This window comes from Melospiza georgiana, chromosome Z, assembly GCF_028018845.1.
Source record: "Melospiza georgiana isolate bMelGeo1 chromosome Z, bMelGeo1.pri, whole genome shotgun sequence".
NCBI lineage: Eukaryota > Metazoa > Chordata > Aves > Passeriformes > Passerellidae > Melospiza > Melospiza georgiana.
In genome coordinates, this window is record NC_080465.1 from 9,663,160 (window position 1) to 9,690,250 (window position 27,091).

At 36.1% G+C, this 27,091-nt stretch overlaps 1 protein-coding gene across 1 annotated transcript in view; it reads left to right on the forward strand.

The window, feature by feature from the left end:
• HSD17B4 (hydroxysteroid 17-beta dehydrogenase 4) overlaps positions 1-27,091 on the forward strand; it is a 62,961-nt gene that overhangs the window by 24,547 nt on the left and 11,323 nt on the right. Inside the window, exons 14-22 of the mRNA XM_058043975.1 lie at positions 367-418; positions 1,759-1,830; positions 3,295-3,398; positions 5,973-6,038; positions 16,101-16,170; positions 20,292-20,398; positions 20,706-20,792; positions 23,121-23,210; positions 25,720-25,858. Coding sequence (XP_057899958.1) covers positions 367-418; positions 1,759-1,830; positions 3,295-3,398; positions 5,973-6,038; positions 16,101-16,170; positions 20,292-20,398; positions 20,706-20,792; positions 23,121-23,210; positions 25,720-25,858 — 787 coding nt within the window. The remainder of the gene's footprint in view (positions 1-366; positions 419-1,758; positions 1,831-3,294; positions 3,399-5,972; positions 6,039-16,100; positions 16,171-20,291; positions 20,399-20,705; positions 20,793-23,120; positions 23,211-25,719; positions 25,859-27,091) is intronic.

The following is a 27,091-nucleotide window of genomic DNA, read 5'->3' on the forward strand; positions in this document are numbered from 1 at the left end:
ACTTCAGTTAGTATTTTTGTAATATTAAGTTCCTTTTGTTCTAGAAATTAAAAATCCAGTGGTTTGTATTCTTACATCCTAAGAAATTATTCATTTACTTCACTTGTATAATGCATCTTCCTATGATGAGATGTATGATGAATTTGATATTCAGTTTTACTTTGTGTTCACTATTCTTTTTTTAAACCATAAAAGCTTAAAACTTTATTTGAAAACATTTTGGGGATGAAATCATAAAAACAAAAGAGTATAACTTGTTTTTTTAAAATTTGTTTGCTTTGGACACTTTCTAAAATAGCTATATATTGACTTGGGGGAGAAAGCAATATATTGATTGTAATTACAGCACTGTCTTTCTTTACATAGATGCTGCATGGTGAGCAATATCTGGAGCTTTATAAACCAATACCAACTTCAGGTCAGTCCTTCAGTGTTGATGTGTTTTTCATTATGACAACAGTTCCTGTAGCCATATTGTAAATGGAAGTAGGGAAGCTTTGTTTCAAACTGTTGCACTGCATGTCCTTTTTACTAGGAGTGGGGGAAAAGAGAGGCAACCTGTTGCGTTCTTGAAGGAATTCTGAAACTGTGTTTTTGAGATTAGGTGTTGCTTTTCTACAGTATACTTAGTAAAGTATGCATCGTCTTTGATACCATAAGCAAATGCACTACATACCTGTGGATTATTCATTTATTTGATACTAACTACCAAAACTTTAAAATATTTCAATAAGGTTGTATCATAAAAATTTTGGGATGTTTACCTAAGAATTCTTCAGTATTGATTGTGTCTGTGTGCCTGTAAGAGGATAAGATTTAAACTATGGATGTAAAAAAACAAATGGACATCCTAATGAGGAAGCTAATAACAATTACTTTTCTTTCTGTCAAAATTCTCAAGGCATTAGTTACTGCAGTAGCAAATTCTTTTCAGAGATAGCTGAGTTTTCCCAGATTATAGTATCTGAGAGTTACTTGTTACGTTAATTCAGGATATGCATGTGTCTGGATTTCCTCACTTGTAGTTTATAAAAATTAAATTTTTGAGATTTTAGCAAAAAAAAAAAAAAAAATCAAGCCGCAAGTAAATGGGGGAATTTTTTTGTTGAAACAAAAAATTATCTGAAAATCGTATTTAATACAATGAAGTCTGATGATTAGTAACGAATTGCCAGGACTTCATAAAGGTTTTTGGTTTTGCATTCTGTAGGGTGTAGGCTGACACGTGTGTCTCTAAAGTGATAACCTTTATGTCAAATTTCAGGGAACCCCTATGCCCAGGCTCTGAGCTGAGCTTCTCTTCCGTAGGACTGTGGATGCCTTACCCCTCCTGAAATCTGTGAACAGTCCTTAAATGATTGGATCTATCTTTGAAGATAGCAATATGTTTGAGTCTTAAGAGTGATGTGTTTAGTTCTGAATACATGAACTACAGCAAAATTCTATTTAAAAAAAATCCCAGAAGTTATAAAAAGACCCCAAGCTAAACAACACTCAGATCTTCAAACCAAGATTTGCAAAGATTCCCAGACGCTGTTGTTATAGTCAGGACGATTGTAATTAATATGACTTTTACAATGCTTATGATGATGTTGATAATAAGAATTACAGTAATAATAATAATGACAGCAACAATAATGATAGTAGTAGGTAAGGAAGTTAGTAAGTAAGACAGTTAATAAGGAAGTGTAAAGAGTGATCTGTGGGCTTTGTTCCTGAAGCAAAACCTTACAATGTGTCCATGTTCTATTCTTACAGGAGAGTTAAGGTCGGTTGCAACTGTTGCAGATATTCTGGACAAAGGATCCGGAGCAGTCTTGCTAATAGATGGTAAAACGTTTTATGGCTTTTGATGGGGGTGCAGTTACATTTATTAGGCTTCATTTTTAACTTGCTGTACCAATAACTGCCAGCCCTTCCACAGAGAAGACTTTTAGCTTTTTAAATCTCAGTGAGATGTGGCAGTGTAATTGTTCTTGGTCAGTTAACCTACTGAATTAGAAACACTTTCTTCCTGTGCAGGTAGAGCAATGCACCATGCAATCAGATCAAAGTGTAATTGTTCTTGGGTAGTTAGCATACTGAAATAAGAACACTTTCTTCCTGTGTAGGTAGAATAATGCAGTATGCAAACAGATCAAAGTTTTTAACAATAATAGTACTTCATCCTGCCTGAAGATAGCCAGTTTATATCCTGCTACTCACAGTAAGGGGGTGTGTGCCTGCATGCTTGCATGTGTTTTTTGGGTGATTTTGCAAAGCTTAATCATACAATTATGTTATGTCGACCCATCTGCAAAGCATCGATCTTTAGGAGCATATCTTGCATTCCTTTTATGTGTCTGTATTATTTTATTCTAAACAAAACCCATTTGGTTCCTTTTAAATCCAAGTTAGAGGATGAGAGTGTCTCCGGAAATTGATAACTTGCAGTTTCCAGAATCTTACTCTCATTAGTTGTGATTATGCCAAGGTTCTTTGGCAAATTAGACAGAAAGAGTAGGTTTACAGACTGTGAATCTCTAATCTCAGACTGTTGACCTCTTATTCCTTCAGTGGTCAGATAAAATTGTAAAAGGTTTTTTACTGACCATTCCTCATAGCTGTGTTTTGTTTTCATACTGGGCTAATACGAAGCTTGTTTATTCCTGCAATATGCAAAAGTTCTTTTTGTGAGCACAGTGTCTGGTTTTTAAATTTCTTCTAGAACTGGAAATTAACATTATTAACAAAACAGTTCTGTGAGGTGTAAGGGAGTGAACTAGCTATGAACCGCAGTAGGAGGCTGAATCTCAGTGCAGTGTAGGAAGTCTAGCTTCTTCAAAAGAAGAAACAGGTGACCTTAAACTCCGGAACTCTTCTCATAGAAGGTGCTAGTACTACTTTTTGTATATATTTAACACATTGGGTATTCTCAGTAGCTTTTAATACATCATATTTTATGGTACAATTCCATATTTAAATAAATTAATACAGTCTGAGATGCTAAGTTGAATTTCAGTTCTGTGTTGTCAAATTTTTTTAGTACTTTGAATGTTGTCACCATTTTGATAGCTCATTTTTTAATTTTAATGCTTTCAAATAGATAAAGTTAATTTTTTGAAACATATCATTAGTCTTCCCTACTAGGAAAGTGACTTGCAACAGTGCAGTGTGAAAGTGTGACCACTGTCACTTGTTAAAATTAGCTTTGTCAAGTTTCCATCTGAACTTGTCTCTTGTAACAACACATGCTAGTTGCATGAAAAAGGAGATTGAAGACAATATATGACCTTTCTCTTCTTTGTTTTTCAGTGAATACCTATTCTGGAAAGGACCTCGTATGTTATAATCAGTTCTCTTTATTTTTTGTTGGAGCTGGAGGATTTGGTGGAAAACGAACAACAGAAAAAGCCAAGGTAAATCCACACATATCCATATTGTAAAAAAACCCACCAAACACTAAAGAGTTCTGTCAGCACTGCAAGAAAAATACTAGCTATATGAACTAGGAAGTGTAAACTAGCACTTAGGCAGCATGGCTGAGCAAACTCAGATGGAATTTAAATACTTCTGTTCACTGCAGAGCCTGAGTGAAAAGGTATTGTTCAGGTCTTGGGAAACCAATGGTTTTTTTTTTAGAGAGTTAAAGTGAGTTGATAAACATTACAGGGACGAAATATTCCTACACTGAAATATTCGAAATGGTAGCATATCCTAGTGGAAGTCAGTATTAGGGTTGAGCTTGCAGTTTCTAGAAAAGATCTCTAGGTGTAGCTCTTTCTAAATCTTTGTGTTGGTATGGAAGAGGCTTGGAAAGCATAAAGAGGAAAAGAGAAGTAGCATTATAGTTTGGAGCTGAACTTTTCTGTTTTCAGAGAGTTAGCAAGTAGCAAACATTGTCACATGAACACAGAGTGTGTATGTCAAATGCTTGAGGTAGCTATTTGGGTGCCTGACGTTGTCCCCTTCAATGCTGTGTTTGAGGGCAGTGTCATGTTGTTAGGCACTACAGTAATAAACAGTTGAATGAGAAGGTTATGTTAAGCTCAGTGGTTTTGAACATTAATAATGAAATACCTAGGTTTCATGTGTCTGAAATAGTGTAGGTGATGTTCTTTGGGATTTTTGCATGTAAACTTACTTTTTTTTTACTTAAACCTGTAGCAATTATATTGAGGTTTTACAATATATAAACTTTACAAATCGGGTACTGAAATGCCTGCTGCTTTAAAGAGCCTCTCTGTGGTATAGAAAAATTACAGGAAATTGTTGCAGACAGTGTATCGAAGTCTTTGAAGGAGCCCTTAATTGTTCTGCGATCACATTTTATAAGCAGCACATGTAAAAAACCCTGTGGTTCAAGGCTAACCTATTGTGATGACATCAGTGAGTCCAGTGTAGTGCTTTGGCACTTCTTAGTAAAACATTGCAGTTCAGGCAACTGCAGTATCTTCACTCTATTTAGTGGAGTGTGAGAATGTTGTATACATTATTTTACATTTTAACATTTGAAGAAGACCGTTTCAGGCAGCTCCTTCCCGTGATTAAAAAAATCCCCCAAATGTAGTCTCATTAACACAAAAATACAGCAATTTCAACAGAGGCATCAGCATGCAAGAGGCTGGTTTTCCAATGGTGAATTTTCCTGCTTTTTCCTTGCAGATCTTCCCAATTAAAAAGAGTTTCATGCCCCTCTGTGGAAAAAAAACCCCAAGCTGAATAGACATATGTTGTAGTGTGTCTTTTTGTCACTTAACACTTTTATTGTCGTTAAAAATTGTATTGCAAGTCAAGAGGAGCAGATCTCCAAGTTTAGGTCTGTGGTGAGCAGTGTGTTGTGTGAGTCATGTATCTCCTTTTGAGTTCAGAGTTTCTTGACCTGTGGGTATAGGGGTTTTGTTGATTATTCACATGTTGACTGGTTTTAATGACTTAGTAGGTAAAGCGGAGCTTCTTTAAACGAGCTTGAAATAGATTGGCAAGTCATGCTTGTTTTGAGAGCATGTTTAGGAAATGTTCTTGTCATCAAGCTGATTGTGTAGGTCCACTGTGATTCTCTGAAGTGACAAGAGGAGTGCTTATCAAATCTTCCACCCAAGATGTGGTCTTGCTCTGTGTTAATAAACAGGGAAGTGCCTTTGCTTTTATTAGACATGAAACTACAAAGCACTTGGTTTCTTTTTATTTCTCTTTCCTTTGGTAAAGACCTTAAAGAAATTAAGGGAAATTACTACAGGTGAGAATCAATTTGCTTCCTTTCATTTTAGAGATTATGCTAGTTTCTTTCTGGACTTTTTTGTTTGTTTTGAAAATACAAGGACTAGAGGAGAAAAATTATTTCAGCTACTTTAATAGCTTGAATTGGTTATGGTGTACTTTGTTTGTTATGTTCTAAGATTTTCTCTGTCAGTATGTTGGTAAGATTTATGTCTTGGAAACTAAACTATGAAGCTGTAGATGGCACAAGGAACAGCTTTTTTGCAGTAAAGTGGAGCTTAATATGCAGCATGTAATTGCAACAAAAAATAAAAGAAAAAAGTGTAAAACAAAAAGTCTGCACGTGAGGTAGTAAATTATCTTGTTCTTCATTGTGCCTCTAAAAGTATTATTTTAAAAGCTTCATTTTTCTTTATGTGTTCCAAAGCATTTTACTATTCTGTGAGATAAATATTTTTTCTGATAATAATTCTTGCTTGGCTTTTTATGGATAATTTGGAGGAAATGTTATCAAACACATCAGGTGAATCATGTAACTGTAGGCAGGATCTGATACCTCAGAATCACTATCTCTGTAAGGCTATCCTTGATGAGTGATGTTTCCTGGACTAAGTATCTTTTTTTATTTGTCTATAAATGTAAAAGGGATAGGAGGAAGCTTACCAATTTGGTAAATATTGTTTCTTTTTTTACATAACTGGTATATTCTGGTGTTAGGTATGGATAAAAGATTTTTGCTGTGAAATACTAATAATACTATTACTTGTGCTTAGTTAACAGCAGTTCCACCCCAGAGACCCCCTGATGCTGTAATTTCTGATGTTACAACAGCTGATCAGGTAAAGCTTTGTTTTCTTTTGGTGTGGAAATCTTTGTTTTGTTTGGAGAAAGGAGTGCTAAATGATGTTAACTAATAGTTTAGGTTTTCTGATATACCTCAGGTATTTATACTTGCTTATTTATGTGTATGTTTGTATATATATGTGTGTGTATGTATTTGTAAAGCTAAAATTTCTTCTAGCTTATGTCAATGTACTGTGTAAAACACTCTTTTCTTAAGACTGATGAAATTTTATAATCGTTTATTACAAATTTTGTATAGAAGGAGGAGATGAATGTTTGTACTCTGTTGTACTTTTGAAAAGAAGGCTCAGGCTTCCTGAAATTTACACCACATGGTGCAAGCAAACACATTGTGACCAATAAAAAAAGGATTGCTTGTGGCTCACAGTTTTGAAAAAGTCAAATTTGTGTAGTAGGAAGAGTGAAGGGAAACCTGAAACACTGACAGACCCTGTCCCACTGGTTCACAGGCACCTGCTTTCCCCTGGCAGAAACCTGTGCAAAGAAATACAACCTCCTCTCAAGGTAAACCTGCAGGTGACAGACAGCCAAGAGGGGAAAATCTGGAGCTACCAACATTAGGACACAGAGTGCTGTTCCCAAAATCAACTTAGTCATGACAAGTGGCTGTAGCTTTGGAAGATGGAACTAAAATGTTGAGCATTAGCTGAACTGTGCTAATTGCAATATCTGCTTAGCCTCTCTCTGATTATATATGGAATAATTAAGTCTCATCCAGCTGATTTTTATGCTTGAAGTCCAAGTTAGCCCTCCCCACTTCGACTGGGAAAGAGTGCCAAGATCAGCATTTTTGTTTATGTCACTGATGTACTGGCTGCATCCTAAAATTCACAGCATTGGTCTAGGAGGTACAGGTGTCCTGTTCTTCTCAATAGGCTTCATTGAGAATTGGCAGGGTGAGCAAGGAGCAGGGAATGATGAGGGAGTACTTTTCTCCTGGCAGGTGGCTAAATGTGGTGGAAGGTGCTTTCTAGCAGCTGACCCTTTGTTAGACAAGATACAGCATCCCTAAAGGTTCAGTATTTAGAATTATTTATTTTGAATGTTGGATTCTCCGCTGCATGTTTATATTGGAATTGATTCCAGGCTCATCAGTTTTCACATGGTATTTATGATTGCCTTTTTCATATGGTAGTTTTAGTTTCTCAGCCTTAAACCCATATGTCTAGAATTGTTATTGTGCACAAAATACTTGAAGTTCATGAGATAAAAGATAGTAATAAAACACTATAACACAGAAGTTGGGAAACTTGCTATTGCAAAATTGATTCTTGGAAATAAAAGAAGTAGCAGGGAGTAGCTACTTCACTTGCTTTTTTGTAAGATCTACTCTGACAGGTGGTAATTCTCTATAAAGAGAATTATTCTCTAGTTAGAAGTTAGAGGAGCCACAGCCAGTGGACTTTGATAATCACAAGAAGGCTTCTGTACCAAATTATTCAGTAGCATTTATGTTTCAGTGATGATGACAGGATGGGTGTACAGGAGGGAGGAACGTGTAGCACATGGGAATTTTATGTACAGATGCAGACTTTCATGAGAAGGACAGCTTGAGAAAATATTTTACATTTACCAAGATTTTACATTTATGTGTCTGTGGAATGACACATAACTGCCCAAAATCTTCTTTAAAAATAGAAGCTGGCACACAAACTGCTTGGGAATTTCTGAATGTCCTAGTGTTTAAATGAAAAGTGTGTTGGCAGAAATGACTGTTGCCATTCAACTACTGAATTGGTACAGAGTATAAAACAGACTGGAAGAGTCAGTTTGCAGATGGCATATGATTTAACTTAAACTGTACTTATGTCCAGTGATAGTTGTGACACTAAATTTTTGTGTTTCCATAATTACATGGCTAAGCTGGTCTTCATAATTAGCAGTTTTTCCCTTTTCATATCATGATTGTATAGTAAACCATCTGATAAATAGACTTCCATACATAATTTAGAAACATTTACATACCTGTCTGTTACTGAAGATGACAACTGTGGCTACCTTGAAAGTTTATTCAGTTCTAACTCTACTGCAGTGGGTTTTTTCGAAGAGGAAGAATGTTGCAGACCAGATAAAGCACTGGTTGGTGAGGAGGGCACTGGGAATGGAGGCCTAAATAACTGTTTCTGCCCGTTGCTGTGTGCTCAGCAGAAGAGAACAGCCACCTACAGTTTCTTGACAAGTCTTTGTACTATGTGACCGCTGGCAGAACAAAGTAATCCTTTTGGTTAGTGGTATCAATGACTAATAGCAAGAGGTATAATATATGTTTATCCCGCTCAGATCTGTACCCATTTCTGAGAAGTTCTTTAAATTCCAGCCAGTGCTTATGAATGAGTTGCAGTGCCATGATGTAAGCTGCTTAAAGGTAAAAGTGGCTAAGAAAAATTTATAAGCATCTGATCTTCTAAAAGCCTTTAAAGCTTAAAATTGCATTTTGCTGAAGAAGGACATAAAATATTTCTTCTATTCATGATTTTTTTGCAAAGAACTAGAATTTTTTTGCATCTTGCCATGTAGAGATGTGCATGTGTGGTGGTATTTTTCTAGCTTGTTCTCTCTGTCTAACCTGAACTTGACTTTAATAGACACACTGCCATAAGTCTTTTTAATTAAATAGACCTTCTGACAGAAGATCAGGATGTCTAGAGGGTGTTTGACTGTTAGCCATTAGCAAGGAATGGATCATTCAATTTCAACCCTATAGGGAATATTTAATGTAGTTACAGAGCTTTTGTCCTGACAGTTTTCAAACTGGGTGCTTAAATTAATCAATCAAACTGATTTTGCGGAATAGTTGCTAATGAAATGAAAACTAACAGGCAGGGAATGACCTGTATCTCTGGAGAATCTTGTCTGCATATAGTTTTCACTCCTTCCTAAATGTGGTGATTTCTTGGGAACTCGTTTTCTGACGACACACAAGGTAAGCTGCCATGCTTATTTAAAGTGGCTAATACCTTAACTAATACAAGTCACTTTTGAGGAAGGAAATGAGTAAGGTGTCTTGAATTTGTTGTGAACTTTCCATGATTTGTTTGCTTGCTCATGGAAAAACTCAGTGTTCTGATATTCTACAAGTTTTCTTCAAAAAAACTGTTCTCTGTCTTCAAGTATCAGAAATAATATTCAGTTCTCTGTCTTCACGTATCAGAAATAATCCACAGTGTAGTGACAACAAATAAACCGTATAACAGTATTGCACAAGGTGAAATTTTTGACCATGTAATTTCAGTTTTAATGTTCTCTGTTTTCTTTCATCTTTTTCTGAAAGCTACCCGTTTTGTTTGTGAAATGCCGAAACTAAAGCTGTAGTTTGTGGAGTTTGCAGGACTTCGAAGTTTTTTTTAATATCAGCTCATCTCTAAGAGAACATCTAGTAGTTTTACAAAATATTCATCAGTAAAAAAATTCTCTTTGCTTGCAACAGTATCATGTATTTCCTAAAGCATTCTCCCTCTCTGAATTCTGACTCCGTGTGCTTGTTGCTTGTATCAGTAGGGAGAAATAGACATGACAAAAAAGTAAAACGGAACATTTAACAAGTTTTGAAAAACATGATGTCTCAACCTGTAATGCTTTTGAACCAGCTGTGTATGTGCTACTGTGAACGCTTTAAGAGTCTGCAATGCGGCATCATGTGAGCTATCACATGTAAATTTCTGGTACAGCTACTTTTCCATGCAGTTTGGAGATCTGAAACACATGGTACTTCTGCTCTGAGGCTTCCAGGGTCAGGCAGTTTGGCCATTCTTGCTTTCAAGAATTTTTAAACTCTTCTTTAGAGCTGATGAAGCTGAGTCTAATACTGGTTGGTTAAAAGAGCTGATTTATATCCTGTCATTTTTAACTTGCTTTTATTTGGAAAACTATGATAGTGGTTTAAGTGTTCGAGATATCTAAAAAGATAAAAATTCCAAGTAAAGGTTGTGGGTTTTGTAGTCTTAGTCTGCTTTGTATGCAATGTTTTCAGTGATGCTGGCATGAATGGTGTGTTTGTTTCCCTCTTCATCAGGATCTCCTTCCACATGTGAGGAAAAGGCTGTAGACCTCAACTGAGACAGTGCAGGAAGTCAGTTTTCCTATCTTATTTATTGCAACAAGTTATATTCTGAGGAGTAATGAGAGGAAGATTATCTTATCGTTAGAGACTGGTTGGAACTGCAGTAGTTTGACAGTGGATTTTCTGTACTTTGGTCTGTGGGCCGCTGTCACCCAGATATCCCAAAGCACTCAGGCATGGCTACTCCTTAATCAGTGACTGGTAGGAGAGGATTAGACAATTGAGTTTGGAAGATGGAATTTGGGAGTAGAACTAGGTGGAGGATGTCTGAGCATCACAGGCTGAAATTGAAATCCACAGAGGCTGTGTTCAGAGCTTGTAAACTGTACATCAAAAATGTGAGGTGCTTTGAAAAGCTAGGCCTTCGAATTTTCTATTGTAGAGCTGGAATTTGTTTCTGCTGCTTGTCAGTTACGACCTTTTCTCCTTGTAGTTTCTCATCTATAAAGCAAGAATGTTTATAAATGTTTGAGGCATTGTAATTGTACAGAAATGTTTAAAGAAGTGGCATACAGCATGAGATGGTGATTTTTCTGGATGTGATACAGTTAGCAGCATAAAAAGGAGACATATAAGAGACATACACTGTATAAGTGAATATGATTCTTTACTCATTCAGATTTTGAGAGAGATTCAGTTAATCATACCTAGACTAATCTAAAAAAAACTTTGTAAAGCCTCCTGTTCCAGATATAAATCTAGCATTGATTGACAGGATATGAAGAAATTGCTGGTTTTTAGTGCTTTGGGGTTTTTTTCAAACATACAGTTTCTTTTTGTTTTCTCTGAAAAAGGAGAAAATAATTGGCCCCATCCTGTTTGAAGTCGTGTTATCAGCATCCTGTGATTAAGACTGCAGGAGTCACCTTCCCTTCCTGAGTCATTCTCAGTTCTGCAGTCCTGCTCGCACCGCAGCTGCCTGAGTTTAGTTTTTTTACTGTGTCAAATTTAGTTAAAATTACAGTTCCTAATGTATGTGGAAGCAGTTGTGAAGACTGCTTATGCAGAAATCTAATTTGTGGTCAGAGAGTGGACTTTACAATAAAAACGGACTAGGAAGAATTTTTGGAATGAAAGAGGAGTGTGGGAAGCATTTAATGAATGCTTAATGAATTATTAAGCTAAAATCTACTGTGAAAGGTTTTCTGCCTGTTGCCAGTAGGTCCATTATTATGAGGCTTTACTTTATGCTTGCTGATGATGTGGTAAAACCCTTGCAAGCCTCTGTGTAGTTCAAATGTGAATCCTTACCTCTGGAAAGCTGTCTTTTATTCTGCAGTCTTCATATATGTTTTATTTCTAAGCATATGTAAATATTTGTGTTTTTAAACAATTTAGGGAATGATGAAGGAAGAAAGAGGAAGACCCAACAGATCAATAGCTGGCTCTCAGCCCGGTGTCAGTGGCGTAATTTTGGCTTGATTGATCATGGGTCAGTTTGCACAACAGCAGGCCTGCTGTCAACAGACAGGGTACACCCCTCTCAAAGGTGTAAAAGATCTTTGCACAGGATTTGCAGGGTTCATTAAATGAGTTTTAAACTGGATTTGAAGCAGGGAAGGGATAAAACCAGGCTCACTAGAGACAAGCATGAGGGCGCATGACAGTATTTGAGGGAAGATGTCTCAGTGGACATGGAATCTGTGTGTCAGCAGAGACAGAGGAGTTATTCATGTACTAGAAAACATGGAAGCACTTGAGAGCATAGTATAGGAATTATGTCTTCATACCCACAAAAGTGTGGTGGAATCAGTACCCCAACTGAAGTGTGTCTACACCAATGCACACAGCATGGGCAACAAACAGGAGCAAATCAAATGGAAGCTGTTGTGCAACAGGAAAGGGATGACATAGTTCCCATCAAAATATGGTTGTAGAGCAGGTTCTAATTTATACGCTGTTCTGTAAAGAGTCTACTGCAGCATTGCTTAAAGGTGTGTAAATTTAAGTGTATTTCAGGCAATAGCACAAAAGAGCCTCCTGAGAGATTTGGTGATTTTTTTTTTTTTTTTCAATTTATAGCATAAATAATCTGCTTCATGATAGAGAAAATGATGTTATGCAGGTTCGCAAATATGGACAGCCTGACAGAAGAAAATGTACTAAAACAAGAAAGGATGATAGAAACAAAACAAATGGATGTGAAGTCTATGCTAAGATTTGATAACCTTTCTATCAGTTGTTCAGAAGCTTGTGTGCAGAAATGGTACTTATTGTATAGTAAGTGTTTGTAATAGTAATTACTTTGAAAGTTTGTTATTAATGTCAAGTTTTATATAACCCCCAGTCCTTTGTGTTTATTCTTGTTGGGAAGATCAGAATATAATTGTTTAATCATGGCAATTTTGACAAATATTTGGGAGCTTGGATTAGGGTAGAATTTTGTGTATTAAGGTAATAAAAGGTACAAGTCTGGCAGTCAATTTGTTTCGACAAGTCGATATTACTTATTGATTTTGTTTCCTCCCCATGTCTATACATGTCTTAGTAAAGGCTGTGAAAATTGTTAATCCATTTGAAGTTCCCCAAAATGAAGACGTGTAGTTTTTCTAATTGAGAGGCATTGTTAAGGGAAAGGCTTCTTGCATATTTGTCATGCTACTGAAAAGTGACTAATGTTTTGTGAAGTCTGTGTTGGAATATGTAAGTTGATACTAAATTTGAAAAACATTTGATATGGACAAACAGAAAATGCATGAATAGTGAAGGGTGAGGAAGTTTTATGTACAGTGAATTACTTAAGTACTGTGCTAAATTTCAGTTCTTGGAACATCAACACTGCCATTTTAACTGGAAATTTTCACTGTTCTTAATGTGAATGAGAGCCCATTGACACATGCAGATGAGATTGTGGATGTTTTCTTTGTAAGATGGCTTGACTGCTCTTTGTCTTAAATAATCTCTAAAAGCATACATATATACGTGTCCATGTCCATACATACAGGTATTCATATATACACACCTTTACTTTGTAAGGTAAGCTTTTGGGTAGAGGTATTTTTCTGCCCAGTTAGAAGGGAAAATACGTGGATAGTTGGCTTCCTTTTTCATCAGCTTTACCACTGACCTTTATTACAGTCTGCAGGAAGACTGAAAAATTGGCACTGACAGGCTTGATATCGCCTTTTCTTTTGTGATCTGTCAGAATTCCTAAATTGTTAGGAAATGAGACTTGACAGTTTGTGTTATTAACTGGAGAACTATTTAACCATATCATGACTGACTTCAGTCTAATGCTTTACATCAATTGATTCTTGTAATCTTTCAAGGATGCATCTTTGGTTGGTTGCTTGGGTTTTTGTTTTCATTTTTCCCCCTGTCCCCCAGAATGCTGTCATTTATGAAATATCCTTACTTGAGGAATATAGAAACTAGAGCCAACAAGGCATTAAAGCAGTTCTGTTTTCATGTTGACTGTAGTTTTTAAAATGAAGATTTACTAAAGATTGTGGTAAATAAAATTTGTTGGCAGACCTAATTTGGCTGCACTGAATCTGAAAAAAACCTACTGTAACTGTTTTATTGAGTTCTGTCTGTGTTTTTTCCAGCTGTGACCAGTGTCACTGTTATTATTAAAAATACAAAAAGACAAGTATCATTTGCCAGATTAATGCATCAGAATTTTAGTTAAATACATTGACCCATTTAATTCTCTGAACTCAGTTGTTTTCTAATTGCTACGTTTATTTTGTTAGCAAAGCACAAGTATTTTTTACTACAGTAAATTTGAAAACCATTTGGTACAAGTATTGTCTCCCAAGTAGTGCTTATTATCACTCTAAATAAATAGTTAGTTCTTATTACAGTTTCAGTAAGCAACAGCTGCATAGCTAGATTTGAGATTTGGGCTTAACACAGAAATTTGTCTTTTTTCTTATGATCCACAAATTGAATTTTCCAGTACTGCAACTAAATGTTATTTAGCTAGAATTAAAATTTATTGCAACAGCTCTTTTGTGAAAACAGCCTCCTGACAGCTTTTGTAAAAATTCAAATTAATTGAAGAATGATAGTAAGACCCTAGAATTTTAATTTAGCTATGAAGTCCCTCAATTATTTAATAATTTAGTATCTAGCGACTTTTTTCTTAAGTAGCAATTTGCTGTTAGATTTCAGACTCTTTTGAAAGAAAACTTGAGTAATGAAAGGAGATAGCCTATTTCATAGAATTCTGTTGAAGAATTCTCTTTAGATTTTCAGATTTAAATTTACTTGTGTGAAAAGAAAGTATGGGTCTGTCTCTCAATAAAGTATCTTTCATAGTGTTATAACTTTCACATATTCAGGAAATTATTTGCCCTCTCTTTAGTCTTTTTCTACATCCCGAACACAGACCCAGCTCTAGTTCAGTCTTACACTAGTATAAAATTCCCAGTCTTCATTATTTTCCCAAGAAATTATACTATTAATTAGAAGATAATTGAAAAAAAAAAGTTATAATAAATACACATTTTTGGCAAAGATAAAACTACAGTTAGAAATTCCAGATCCACTGTTGTCTTTTTTTTTCTGAAAGGAAAGGTGTTTCAAAACCAGTAAACAAATATGTAAACAGCCACGGAGAGGTATTAGCTTACTGTTTGCATTTCTAAGGTTTGCATGCTAATGCTATGGTGCAGTTTGTGATTTTCTACTTGCTGTTTTTAGTGTCTGGTTCCACCTCTCACAGAAAGCAGAGACAAGATCTTTACATTCCATCTTAACTCAGGCTCAGAACACTTGCTGTATCAATGAAAATTGCTATGAGAAATAAGAGAGATGTAGAGCTTAGATAGGTTAAAGCTGTAGATAGGTGGAGAAATTACCCAAATATTAACAGATTAATAAAAACTCATGCATTGTGGTTTAAAATGATACAAGAGTTCAGAACATTTCTAGTTCCACTGTCTGCTTCAGACTTGATAAAAGAACAGTGTTGGGCATATATTGGAAAATTCTTCTTTTTGGGGATCTGTTTTTTTCATCCTCCTCTTTGAGAAATCTGCTGTCTTCTTTCCTCCAAACAGAATTTAGTACAGTTTACCCTCATTCAAATAAATACATACCATTTTTTTTTGTCCTAGTTAAAAATGCTGGGAAAAATTTTTTCCTGACAATTTGTTCTAAAGGCCAGTAATGTGCTTCACTAAAATACAATTTGTTTTCAGTTTAAAAACTTTTTTTCAATTAAATCTGTGTCCAATTTTTATATGTCATCATAATTAAGCTGCTAAATTCTTGGAATCTTCATTAATTAATGTAATATACCGAATTTCACTGTATTTCTGGGAAATTTTTACTAGGGAGTACTCCACTGTCATTTAGTCACTGGATTTCACTGTAATCTGTTGACCAGAGAAAAAGGTTTTAGTTCAGAAATATGCACTGGTTGGCTTTTGATATGTCTCATAATATGAACTGCTGGCTGCTCTGCATGTACAACAAGTACAAGATTTGATGGTCAAAATGCTAAAGCTATACAGGGAGAGAAACCTGAAGTACTGCAGCCATATTCTTCATAGTTTCTCAGAGTTATTCACAGTATATAAAACACACTAAATCTGTGTTTCTCTACTTTTTTAGTAACAAAAGAGAATATTTAACATGAAGCAAAAGTCTTCTAGAAAGCTTGGAGTGTTACTTTGGGATATTGTTTGTTTTTGCTACTGGGGTCAGCTACCCATGAATCTGCTATGAGAGAAGTATCATAATTTAAAAGGAAAGAAAGGATATTTCTGATCCCCATAAGATGAATCTGTTGTTGGAAAAACATGATAGTGTGTTTGTATGTTATTAAAAAAATTCATATATGTACTTCTCTTTCACAGTGTGAATAAATTTGTCAAAGAAAGCAGTAATAATTAGTTTCATTTTACATGCCTTGTTGTGGAGTATATTATATAAGGACTAGTAAAATAGTTTGTGATCTGTTTCTTAAGCTGTCATGAGTTTCTGGGTGTCTTCTGCTGTTCTTCAGACTCCTTCTCTGTCTCTGCAGGCTGCCTTGTATCGGCTGAGTGGGGATTGGAATCCTTTACATGTGGATCCAAGTTTTGCTGCTCTCGGAGGTGAGCTGATGGGGATACCATTGTGTTAATATTTGGATGAAGGATAATGTAAATGTATTTTTAATCTATTTTTCATTATGTACATTTTTCACAACCTGGAAAAGTAGTGCTTGTTTTATAGCTGTTCCTAGAGTCACCAATTAAATAACTTCAAAGTTCTACATGACCCTTCAGTCTGAAGCATTGCTTCTTGTAGCTAGAAATGGGGAGTGGTGCTTGGATTTTACTTACAATGGAAACATACTTTCTAACTTATTTTCCTTAAGGTCTTGTTTGTTGCCACTGTCCTTGTTTTTACAATGTCTGTTTCATAAGCAGAAATAATTGACTATCAAAGTTTCCAAAGGAATCCCATAAATTCTCTAATATGTATTTCTTCCCATTTGAATAATTTTAAGATTATGTGGGTCTCAGTGGAACTTTTTCTTTTTCAGTGTAGCCTTCTCTGTACCAGTAAATCCAGGAGGGCAGGAGAGAGGGAGCTTGTTAGCACTTCTTTCCTATAAGATTGCTTAACTACACCTCTTGCTAGTGCATTAGCTTGTTAATTTACATAATTCCACATAGCAAAGCATCAGATCAGAGACTGCATTAACTAATTCTTGAAGAGATGCAATTAATGAAAAGGGATGTTTTCTTGGAATCGTGTAGTAAAGTTATTTTTTCAGGCCTTGTAAGTAATATAGTTTGATTACTCTGGGCAGGCAGCAATTCGATTTACGTAAGAAATTTTCCTGAATATGAGTGGTATCATCATAAACATTACATGAGACTACTAATCTATAATAATGAGTCTGCAGTTTCCTGATGAATTTCTTTTTGATATGCAAGTATCACTGTATGGTGTTCTTATCAAGATAAATAGAGCAGAGCTATGCTTCCTTGTTCAGATCACACGTAACATACATTCACAAATTATCTTTCATAAATGCATACTAATTGGTTTGTTAACTCAGTTTTGTATAATTCTATGTAAATTTGTGTTCGTAAGTAATGATTGTCAAATACTAGAGTCTAAGAAGAGATTTCCCTGGTTTGTTAAAGCATTCTGTTTGCTTATGGTGTTGATTTGTTAATGATGGTGATGGAGTTGAGAAATACGTGTTTATAATTGAAAACTCAGTGTTTGGAATAATAGTGATGGTAATACATTAAATACCTTACAAAAGAAGAGAAGTAAAAATCCTCTGCCTGCTCAAACAAAGAGCACTGGCACACAGGGAAAATGAAATTAATACTGTAGATAAGATATCCTTTTGTCTCAACATAAAACTGCCACACCGGATTTTGGAACTATGAAAGTTCAAAATACCCTACCTATACTAAATGCAAGTACTGTCAAAGAAGAAATGACTGTAGGGATAGTCCATAAATTTTTTTTCTAGGTGTGCAAATGTTTTCTTTCCTTCACATCTATTCACACACCCTCTTGTCAAGTAACAATCTCTCTTTTACTGGTTCTCACCAGTGCACATGGGAAGCAAGCATTCAGCATAATGCATTCAGGTCATTCTTATATTATTGTTAAGACTTCCTGTGGGTAATAATTTCAGAAGACATAAACCACATGAAAACACCTGTTTGTATTCTTGGGCCTTTATTCCTGCATCTTGTGTTTCCAGATACTAGAAAGCAATATTTACTTTCATTTCGTTTCAGTCTAGATACAAAGTAATAGAATTTTGCTCATGGAATTTTTCGTTGAGTATTAGCTTTATAAAGAAAACACTGGGAGAAATAGGATTGGGTATATTTGAGTTCTGAATAAAGTGGGTGGTTTCTGGTTTTTGCATAGTGCATTGAACTGAGTTTTTAAAGAGCTAGATGTCACTATAACATTCTGAATGAGAGGTACTGAAAACTGGTGATGTTACAATAGTGCAGTAATCTGACTGCATGGTAACTTTGTGCTTTCAGAACAGGGCCCATTTTATACAAAATAGAGTGCTATTAAAAGTGTACATACTCAAATATTTTGTGGGAAAGAAATGACAAAATGATCTGGCTAGAATACTTACAGTGAAGAAACAGACTCCTATTCCTTTAAGCCTGTCATTCTGTCATGTCTTCTAACGTAATGTGACAAAATTTCTCACCCATAATTCTGCTAGCCTTGTCTTTCCTTTGGTATCATAATTCCCATCTTTCCCAGCATTGAATCTTCCATGGCTTCAGCTTGCAACTAGTTACCACACAGCCACTTGCTCATTCCTTATCTCTCCCTTCCCTGTTTTTCCTTTCCTTTCCCACTCCTGGTGAGGTGGAGAGTAGAGTTGCAGAGAAAAATAGGTAAAACTTGCGGGTTGATATAAGAACACTTTAATAACTGAAGCAAAGTAAAATATTATATTAATAATACTAATGCTGCTGCTGCTACTATTACAAATAATAATGAAAAGAACACAGAAGAAGTGAAGAGTAAAACAAGAGAAACAAGACCACAACACATTTGCTTATCATCTGCTGACTGATGCCCAACCCATCCCCGAGCCCTGATCAGTAGCTCCTGCCCAGCTTCCCCCAGTTTATATCCTGAGCATGAGGTTCTGCCACCTCTTTGGTGGCAGATCATAGGTCACAGAAGAGTGTTTGGCATATGTTAGACATCATTTAGCAACAGCTGAAACATCAGTGTATTTTCAGCATTACTGTCACACTAAATTCAGGGCACAGCACTGTAAAAGCTACTAGAGAAGAAAATTCATTATAGCCCAGCCAAAGCTAGGATGGCATCCTTGTGGCTTTTTTATTTCTGTCTTGATGGTAGTTTATTTTTCTTTTTTCTTTTTTCCTTTTCCTTTTCCTTTTCCTTTTCCTTTTCCTTTTCCTTTTCCTTTTCCTTTTCCTTTTCCTTTTCCTTTTCCTTTTCCTTTTCCTTTTCCTTTTCCTTTTCCTTTTCCTTTTCCTTTTCCTTTTCCTTTTCCTTTTCCTTTCCCCTTTCCCTTTCCCTTTCCCTTTCCCTTTCCCTTTCCCCTTTCCCCTTTCCCCTTTCCCCTTTCCCTTTCCCCTTTCCCCTTTCCCCTTTCCCCTTTCCCCTTTCCCCTTTCCCCTTTCCCCTTTCCCCTTTCCCCTTTCCCCTTTCCCCTTTCCCCTTTCCCCTTTCCCCTTTCCCCTTTCCCTTTCCCTTTCCCTTTCCCTTTCCCTTTCCCTTTCCCTTTTCCTTTCCTCCCCTTTCCTCCCCTTTCCCCCGCTGGCTAGACTTTCTCCTGTCTCCTCTTTTTTTGTTTGTTTTGTTCTGCTTTTGGTTTTTCTTCCAGCTGTTGTCCCTTGAGAGAACATTATGTGCTGTGTGCATGCAATGAGAAGTTGTTAAGAGTTGAAGAAAAGCAGACTCTTGCAGATAGCAGTAGCTATAAGTTCTGGGCAAAGCAACAAGTTTCAGCGCCAAAGCTGGACAGCTCTGTCTGGATTCCATGGGCTGTTGCAAGTGTGATCAGTTACTGTTTACCTGCCTTGTCAGGTCAGAACAGCCTGTTAAAGGAATCAGAATATACAAGCATCTTTATAACTTAGCAGTTGCACTTTAGCAAATCTGAGGCCAGTTGTCAAAGGTTTATTTTGTCAGATTTTGACAGTAGTGGAAAAAGATGCAACACTAATATAAAGATTATCCCTCTGCCAAAGTTGCGAATAAAGGTAAATTAGTCCTAAAGCAGGCATTGTATTAGAAGACTTTGGCCAACCATGAATAGGAATTCAAAACAGGAAGTATCAAATAATCTTAGTATTGCCACTTTTTAATGATTACAACACCTCTTACCCTTAATGTACATACTTACATTTAACTGCATGTCTGATGTGCCTATGCATGCATACTAAAACAGATTATCTGCTTATTTTTCCTTTTGTCACCTCTACAGACAGGGAATAATTCTACTTCTGGGTCTCATAGAGCACATGCAGTGCTAAGAGTGCAGCTTGTCACCAAGCACTTTCCTTTGTCCAAAAGTAGAGGAAATAATAAATAGTAACAGATACTTTTTTGTTGAGATAAATTAGGTTAAACAAAAAGGATTAAGAACACTAATGGAGGAAAATATTATGAATATGGTATAGCAATTCATAGAAGCTGCATTCAAGGTCCTAATGTAAAAAATGCTAAAATGTTACCTCTTTAATAGGATTTAAGAAGCCTATACTTCATGGACTATGCACCTTTGGGTTTGCTGCTAGGAACGTTTTGAAGCAGTTTGCAAATAATGATGTGAACAGATTCAAGGCAATCAAGGTCTGTGTGTTCATTCTTTGCAGTAAATTTTCTGGATTTTTCTATTTTAGTGCCAAAAGAAATCTTAAGTGTGGGAGGAGTCTTTCATGTTGTGTTAATTGCCAGAATTGCTTTTACTTACAGCTGCATGCATTTTAATGCCTCTGTCTTCTATGTTTGTTTAAATATATAGGCTTTCTACATTGATAGTTGACTTAATTTTCCTCTTTTTTTCATTTCAGTAGAGCCAATGTGTTTAAGCTTTGCATTTATATATAGCAGACAAATATTTTCGCAATGCCTCTTTTTTTTCTTTTTTTTCTTTTAGGTTCGCTTTGCGAAGCCCGTCTATCCAGGGCAAACTTTACAAACAGAAATGTGGAAGGAAGGAGATAGAATCCATTTTCAGACCAAGGTCAGAGCAATCTCTTCACTGTGGGCTTCAGAGGAAGATGTGTTAGTTAAAAGAGTGGGGATATGAGGGGAGCAAGAAAGGAAGACTCATTAAGCAGCACACCCTTGGCAAAGGGTTTGTAAAGAAATGAAGTAAATATAATGAAATAGTCTTACTTACTTTAAGGTGTCACTAGGATTCTAATAGAAGTACTGTTATAATCATAGGACTTAATACCCTCCTGTAAAAGGAGCACTCTTTTCATTGTTTTGTATTTTTTGTGTTTTTCCACTGGGGAAAATAAAAATAATAAAAAAAGCAGTCATCCTCAGGTCATCGTAGTGTGTAGTTGTTTTCTGTAGTTACTCATAACTATGTATTCATCTTTTTTTTTAAGCATTTATTTAACTTAATCAGCTCTTAACAGTTTATGCATGTAAGTGTGCTGCAGATTTAGCTTAGATTGGGTTAAACTTAAGCTGCAGCTATACAGAGCAACTTCCTATAAATGGAAATTTCATAGCAGTTGAACATAGTAACTACAATAAAACAGTGTTTACGCTTTTTTGAGATCTGGGTTTGCTTTATTCTATATTCTGCTAGTAGTGTTGTCTCCATGTCATAGGGTACTTGGTGGGAACTAAAGGTAAATGAAACTCCAGATAAAGGGCAAAAAGTAAAATTGAATGTCATCACTTATGTAGCATCATATGACATTTTCGCTTTCTTTGCCTATGATTTGATACTGGTATTTGTCAATATTTGCTTTGGCTTATGCAGTGAGAGTTACATTGCTTTGCTGGCCAAAGCTTTGCAGCCTCATGTTCATAAAGATGCAGCCAGCTCTTGATTAGTGAGTAGGGCAGCAGGTGTAACTGCAGCTGCAAGGATGATTGGGCAGGCAAAATCAAAGGAGAGTCATCATAGGAACAGAGGAATGCTGTGTTCATACAGCTTTCTGGGATGTACCGCATGACTGAAGGAGGCAAATTTTATTTGCAGACCTGATGGGTGGTAGCGGCTACAGAATTTCAGGATGGTAACGATGTAGAGACTACTTTGTACAAAATCTCCATTTATAATTACTAGTAGCAAATGAGGCAGTTTGGTGCCTCAAGTGAGCTTTGAAAATTACTGTAGCTATACTTGAAAGGTTTGATCACTCAATCTAGAATTCATATATCTACTTTTGATGGTTTCCATGTACCATGTTAGTTAATAGAGTTCATAATATGCTTCCAAGCCCTTCCAAATTTGTATGCTGGGTAAGTTGTTCTGTTGTGTTTAAAGGCAAAATTTGTAATTATGCTTGGTTTAGTAATTGCTAATATGTAGAGTTTTGGTGAATTTTGCTAAGGATTTTTCTTCCACAACTTTGGAGTAACTGATTTTGGATAGAAATTACAAGGTTTAACAGGATTGTAGTAAACCATCTTAAACAGTTATGAGGTGGAGTTATGAGGTGTGCAGAATTTTGTTTCTTACTGCATGTTGTATTTGTATGAACTCTGGTTAAATCAAACTACAGATAGACTTAAAGTTTTGAGAGGGTGGTTTGAATCCATTTTCAGCATTGTCTGAAGTGCAGTGGCAGCCGGGGACAAGCTGTTAGGCATTATTTGAGTAACAGTTAATGTAGTCCAGTAAACTAGGTTGTGGTACTTGATGTTTCTCCAGTTTGGCTATTTGTCATACACTTCTCTGTATGCATTGTCAGACTTCTGTTAGCTGCCATAAGTCAGTAGGGTTTGTCACATCCCTCAAAGAGAAAATACCAAATTGAAACCTTGAAGTTGCTATTTAAAAAAATTTCAAGTAACTATTTAAAAAAATTAAACTGGGGGAAATTCAGGTATTTTCCATCTTTCTTTTTGTTTGCAATCCTTAAAAAGCTGTTTCTAGTGCAAGTTGAAGTATAAGGCATGTGGAGATAGTGAAATTGTCTAAATGGACTCTTGACAACTGAATATCTACCTCAAGGAAAAACATTTTAGAGCAATGTCTTTCTAAGAACTATTTATGAAGAAAGATAGACAATAACTTGTAACACTGGAGGTAAATAAGGTTCTTCAACTGTTTTGTGAGCAGAACACCAGCAATATATTTTGGTACAATTTCTCCAGAGGAAAATAATTATTTTGCTTGAAGAGCTGTTTGGAAAACATATTATAACAATTTGCCTCAAGACTACAGCACATTTATGAAGAGGTTTTTTTTTTCACTCTGTAACTTTTATGTTATCTCATTACATGTCTGATTTTAAAATACCAGGAATACTCCTTAGATGCCCTTCTTTTGTGACTTTCTGCAGATAAATCACCTCTTTAATGTATTTTTCCCCCACTACAGGTCAAGGAGACTGGAGAAGTTGCCATTGCAGGGGGCTATGTGGATATAGTACCAGCCTTGGAAAAGCCTTCTGCTCGAGAGCCTCTGAGGGTAGGTGGAAGCAATGGAAGTCTTAACTTGAAGAGAAGCATAGTTGGGCTTTATTTTGGTGAAAAACACAGGAAAAATACTTAGGTCCCTTACCAATCTTATTTGCTGTATTCAGAGGAGTTACGAGTTCAGGGATGTTAACATGTACATTGTTTAGGCTACAGATGTTAATTGATCTGTTCGAGAGGCAGATTTCAGTTGTTTACACTGAATGCTGGTGTTTGATGTGCTTGATGCTAATGGATCTCTCAGGATAAACATTGTGCTGTATTGTTACAAAACAAGGAAGGGCATGTGCCAGTGACTGCCACGTTTTGAGCACTTGCATAGCTCAAAATATAAATTACTTAACATAATTTGGATGTGTAACTGTAGAACAATGCTTTTCATATTATTTTGTAGATGTTGAAGATCAAACTCTGTGTAGGATGTAAAAGTGTGTGACCTTTCTCAATTTTTCAGAGACACAGGGAGAGGGGCAAGCAGGCATTAGCATGAGTGAAAATGACATAATGTACTCACAGAAAAGAAGTGTTGTCATTGAATCATTTTGAAATAAGACTCTGAGAGCTGTTTGTACATGTGGTTAGGCCTGGCACACAACATGCTCTTTATACTGTGTATACCTAAAAAAAATCCTCAGCATGCATGCATACCTTAAGCCTCTGGTACTGTACTTGCCACAAAACACGGAATGATATATGCAATAATGAGGATGACCCTAATGTGGTCTAAAAGTGACTTAAGGCAATGCATGTTTGTTGTTTATTATTAAGGCAATGCCTTAGTAAACTTTTATTTTTCCCCATTGATTCCTGCATGCAAACTATGAAATTTTAATGCTTTGAAGTTTATGAAATGCTGAGATTGTGACATTCATATAAAGCTTTTAATCACAGAATGAGGAATATTGGGTGATACTTGGGCTGCATCCAAAGCAGCATAGCCAGCAGGTCGAGGGATGGGATTCTGCCCCTCTGCTCTGGTGATACCCCACATGGAACACTGAATCCAGCTCTGGGGACCCCAGCACAGGAAGGGCATTGACCAGTTGGAGTGAGTCCAGAGGAAGGACATCAAGAAAATGAGGGGATTTGAGCACTCCTCCCATGAGAAAAGGCTAAGAAAATTTGGTTTGCTCAGCCTGGAAAAGAGAAACCCTCAGAGTGACCTAGTTGTGGCCTTTTATTACCCAAAGAGGAGCTTTTCACAAGAGTGTGTAGTGACAGGATAAGGGGCAATGGATTCAAACTAAAGAGGCTAGGTTTAGACTAGATCTTAAGAAGAAATTCTTTGCTGTGAGGTTGGTTAGGCACTGGAACAGGTTTCCTAGAGAAACCAGCAGGCTGTGGCTGCCTCATCCCTGGAAGTGTTGAAGGCCAGGCTGGATGGGGCTTGGAGCACCTTGGTCTAGTGAAAAATATCCCTGCCCCCCAACGGGGGGTTAGAACTAGATTATCATTAGGATTCATTCCAATTCAGGCCATCCTATGATTCTATGTTTTATCCAGGAACCTGTTTCTTTTTGCTGCTTGTGTTTAATCTTCTAAGACATTCTAAATTGTTGAATGGAGTTCAAAGCTTAGAACTTTTTTGAACTGCTCAGATTTTCTTTTTTTAAAAAACTTGGCAGAACAGGCGTTCTTCTTTAAGCTTACTCTGAGAAATTAGGGTGCTTTGGCAGAAATTTGCTGGCAGGGTCAGACACCCACCAGGGGAAACCAGCCTGACAGTGTGAAGCTTGGCAAATTTAAAGACCATTGGGAACCCTTTAATATAATGGAAAATGTTAGGCTTAACCAAAGAGGTCACAAAATAGCAGCCTGAGGAGTCTTGTGTTCTGCTCTACAGGTAGGTACAGCAAACAACTAAAGCTCTGAGACTTTCTTTGCTCCAGTTCCAGTTAGACAAAAAATGTCAGTGAAGTAGCTTCCCTAAAGTGAAGCCTTTTATCCAGTAAAAATATTTGTTAAAAGAAAGACAGTGAAAGGCTTGCAAAATAATGTGCTTGGAAAAGTTGGAAATGTAAATGTAGCTGATCCCACTGTTAAATTTTTTCTGCACCGGAGTGCTGACTGTATTCATAGTGCAGTATGTTTTTAACATTTTTCATGTCAAAGTAAAAACTTTTTTTTTTTTTGTTCTGAAAACTAACATAACATTCACTGCAGTGGTTATCATCCAGAGGAAAAAAACGGGCAATTTAGAAGCTCTTAGAGCACTAATTAAAAAACATTGTCTCAAATTGTAATGATAAATGACAAAAACTATAAAAATAAAATTTGAAAAAATTTTAAATGAAAATTTGAAATGAAGCATTTTTTGCTTGAATGTATTCTTTAGTGCTGAGGGTGGCTAGAGGTGATTATTTTGTGGTAGAAAAAAGTCTCAGTTGGATTTAATAATTCTGATGTAGATAGTTGAAGCTTTGCATGCTGGAAAGTGACATGTTCAGTACCTTTTAACAAAGTTTCAATTTTAAATTCTTCATACTTTCTTTTTTTTAAAGGCTGGAGGGCTGCAGAGTAACCTTGTGTTTGAAGAAATTGGTCGGCGTGTGAAAGAGATGGGAAATGAATTGGTAAAGAAAGTAAATGCCGTATTCCAGTGGGACATCACTAAAGATGGAAAAACAGCAATGCAGTGGAGTAAGTTGTGGTGTTTATGTGATAGCCCAATGCATTTTTGTTATGAAGTGGGATTAATTGTAATAATTCCAATTAAACTGATAGCTTGGAACTAAGCGTAGTGTAATAGATGAATATGCAGGGGGACCTGCAGGTCTGAATGCATTCTGGGTGCACAAATGACAAGGAGGTCAGATAAACTTTGCAGGTACTACTCTGTCAAGGAACATTCTTCCGTAACTTGCCTATTAAGATGTAGACATAGATGACATCATCCTTTAGAACTTCAGAGCATTTCTATTTACACTTTCCAGATTGGATTGCCACTGCACTTAGGAAAGCATGCTAAATTAGCCTAGTAGGAGTGTTACAGTAATTAGTCTGCTGGTGATGTACATGCTAACTGATCTAAAACAAATAAGTAATTATTTCTACTGCATTGTTCTTGTCACTTCAGTGAAAAACGTAGCCCAATTTGTTTCCATTTACACTTTCTGAGATCAAGGTTTAATGGAGGCTTAATCATGATTTCCCATCATTTAAGCATGGGACTGATTGATGATGAGAAACTAAAGCCTGTAATAGCAGTGGCTCACAGCAGAACTTTTTCCTGATTAAATGAATAATAGAATTATGTGAAGTGATCTGATGGGGGAAAGCTACTTCCTCAAAAACCTTTTCTTCTTAAGTTCTCCTTTGTTCTCTTTATAAAGATATGTATATTTGAAAACAACCCCAAATCTTCTATTATTAATTGGATAAATTTTTTTATCTTTGGAATTTCTTTTTTTTTTTTTTTTTTTTTTTTTTTTTTTTTTTTTTTTTGTTTTGTTTTGTTTTGTTGTTGTTGTTGTTGACATGTCTAGTGCTTTATTGGTGGAGTGTAAAGATTTTCCAAAAGGAAAAAGCTTACTGAGGTTGTAATTTCCAGGCCTTTTTGTCTGGGTCAAGCCTGTTGCTTAGACTTCATTTTGTTTGATCTCAGTGTAGTCAAAAGAGTTTTGGGGGTGATGCAGGTGAAGGGGCTGCTCTTTGACAGGCTGAGAGGGAAGACTCACAGTAGGTCAGATCAGGTCTGCCATTATCTTCTGTTCTGTACACTGTGACTTATTTTAAACTATTGTTGAGCAATTTAGAAGTCTATCATTACACTTAATCCTTTCCTAATGTTGACCAGTAGAGATTCTGAGTAGCAAGACTGCTGTTAAGTTTCAGGAAAAATATTATACAGAGATTGATCAGGATAGTTGTGTT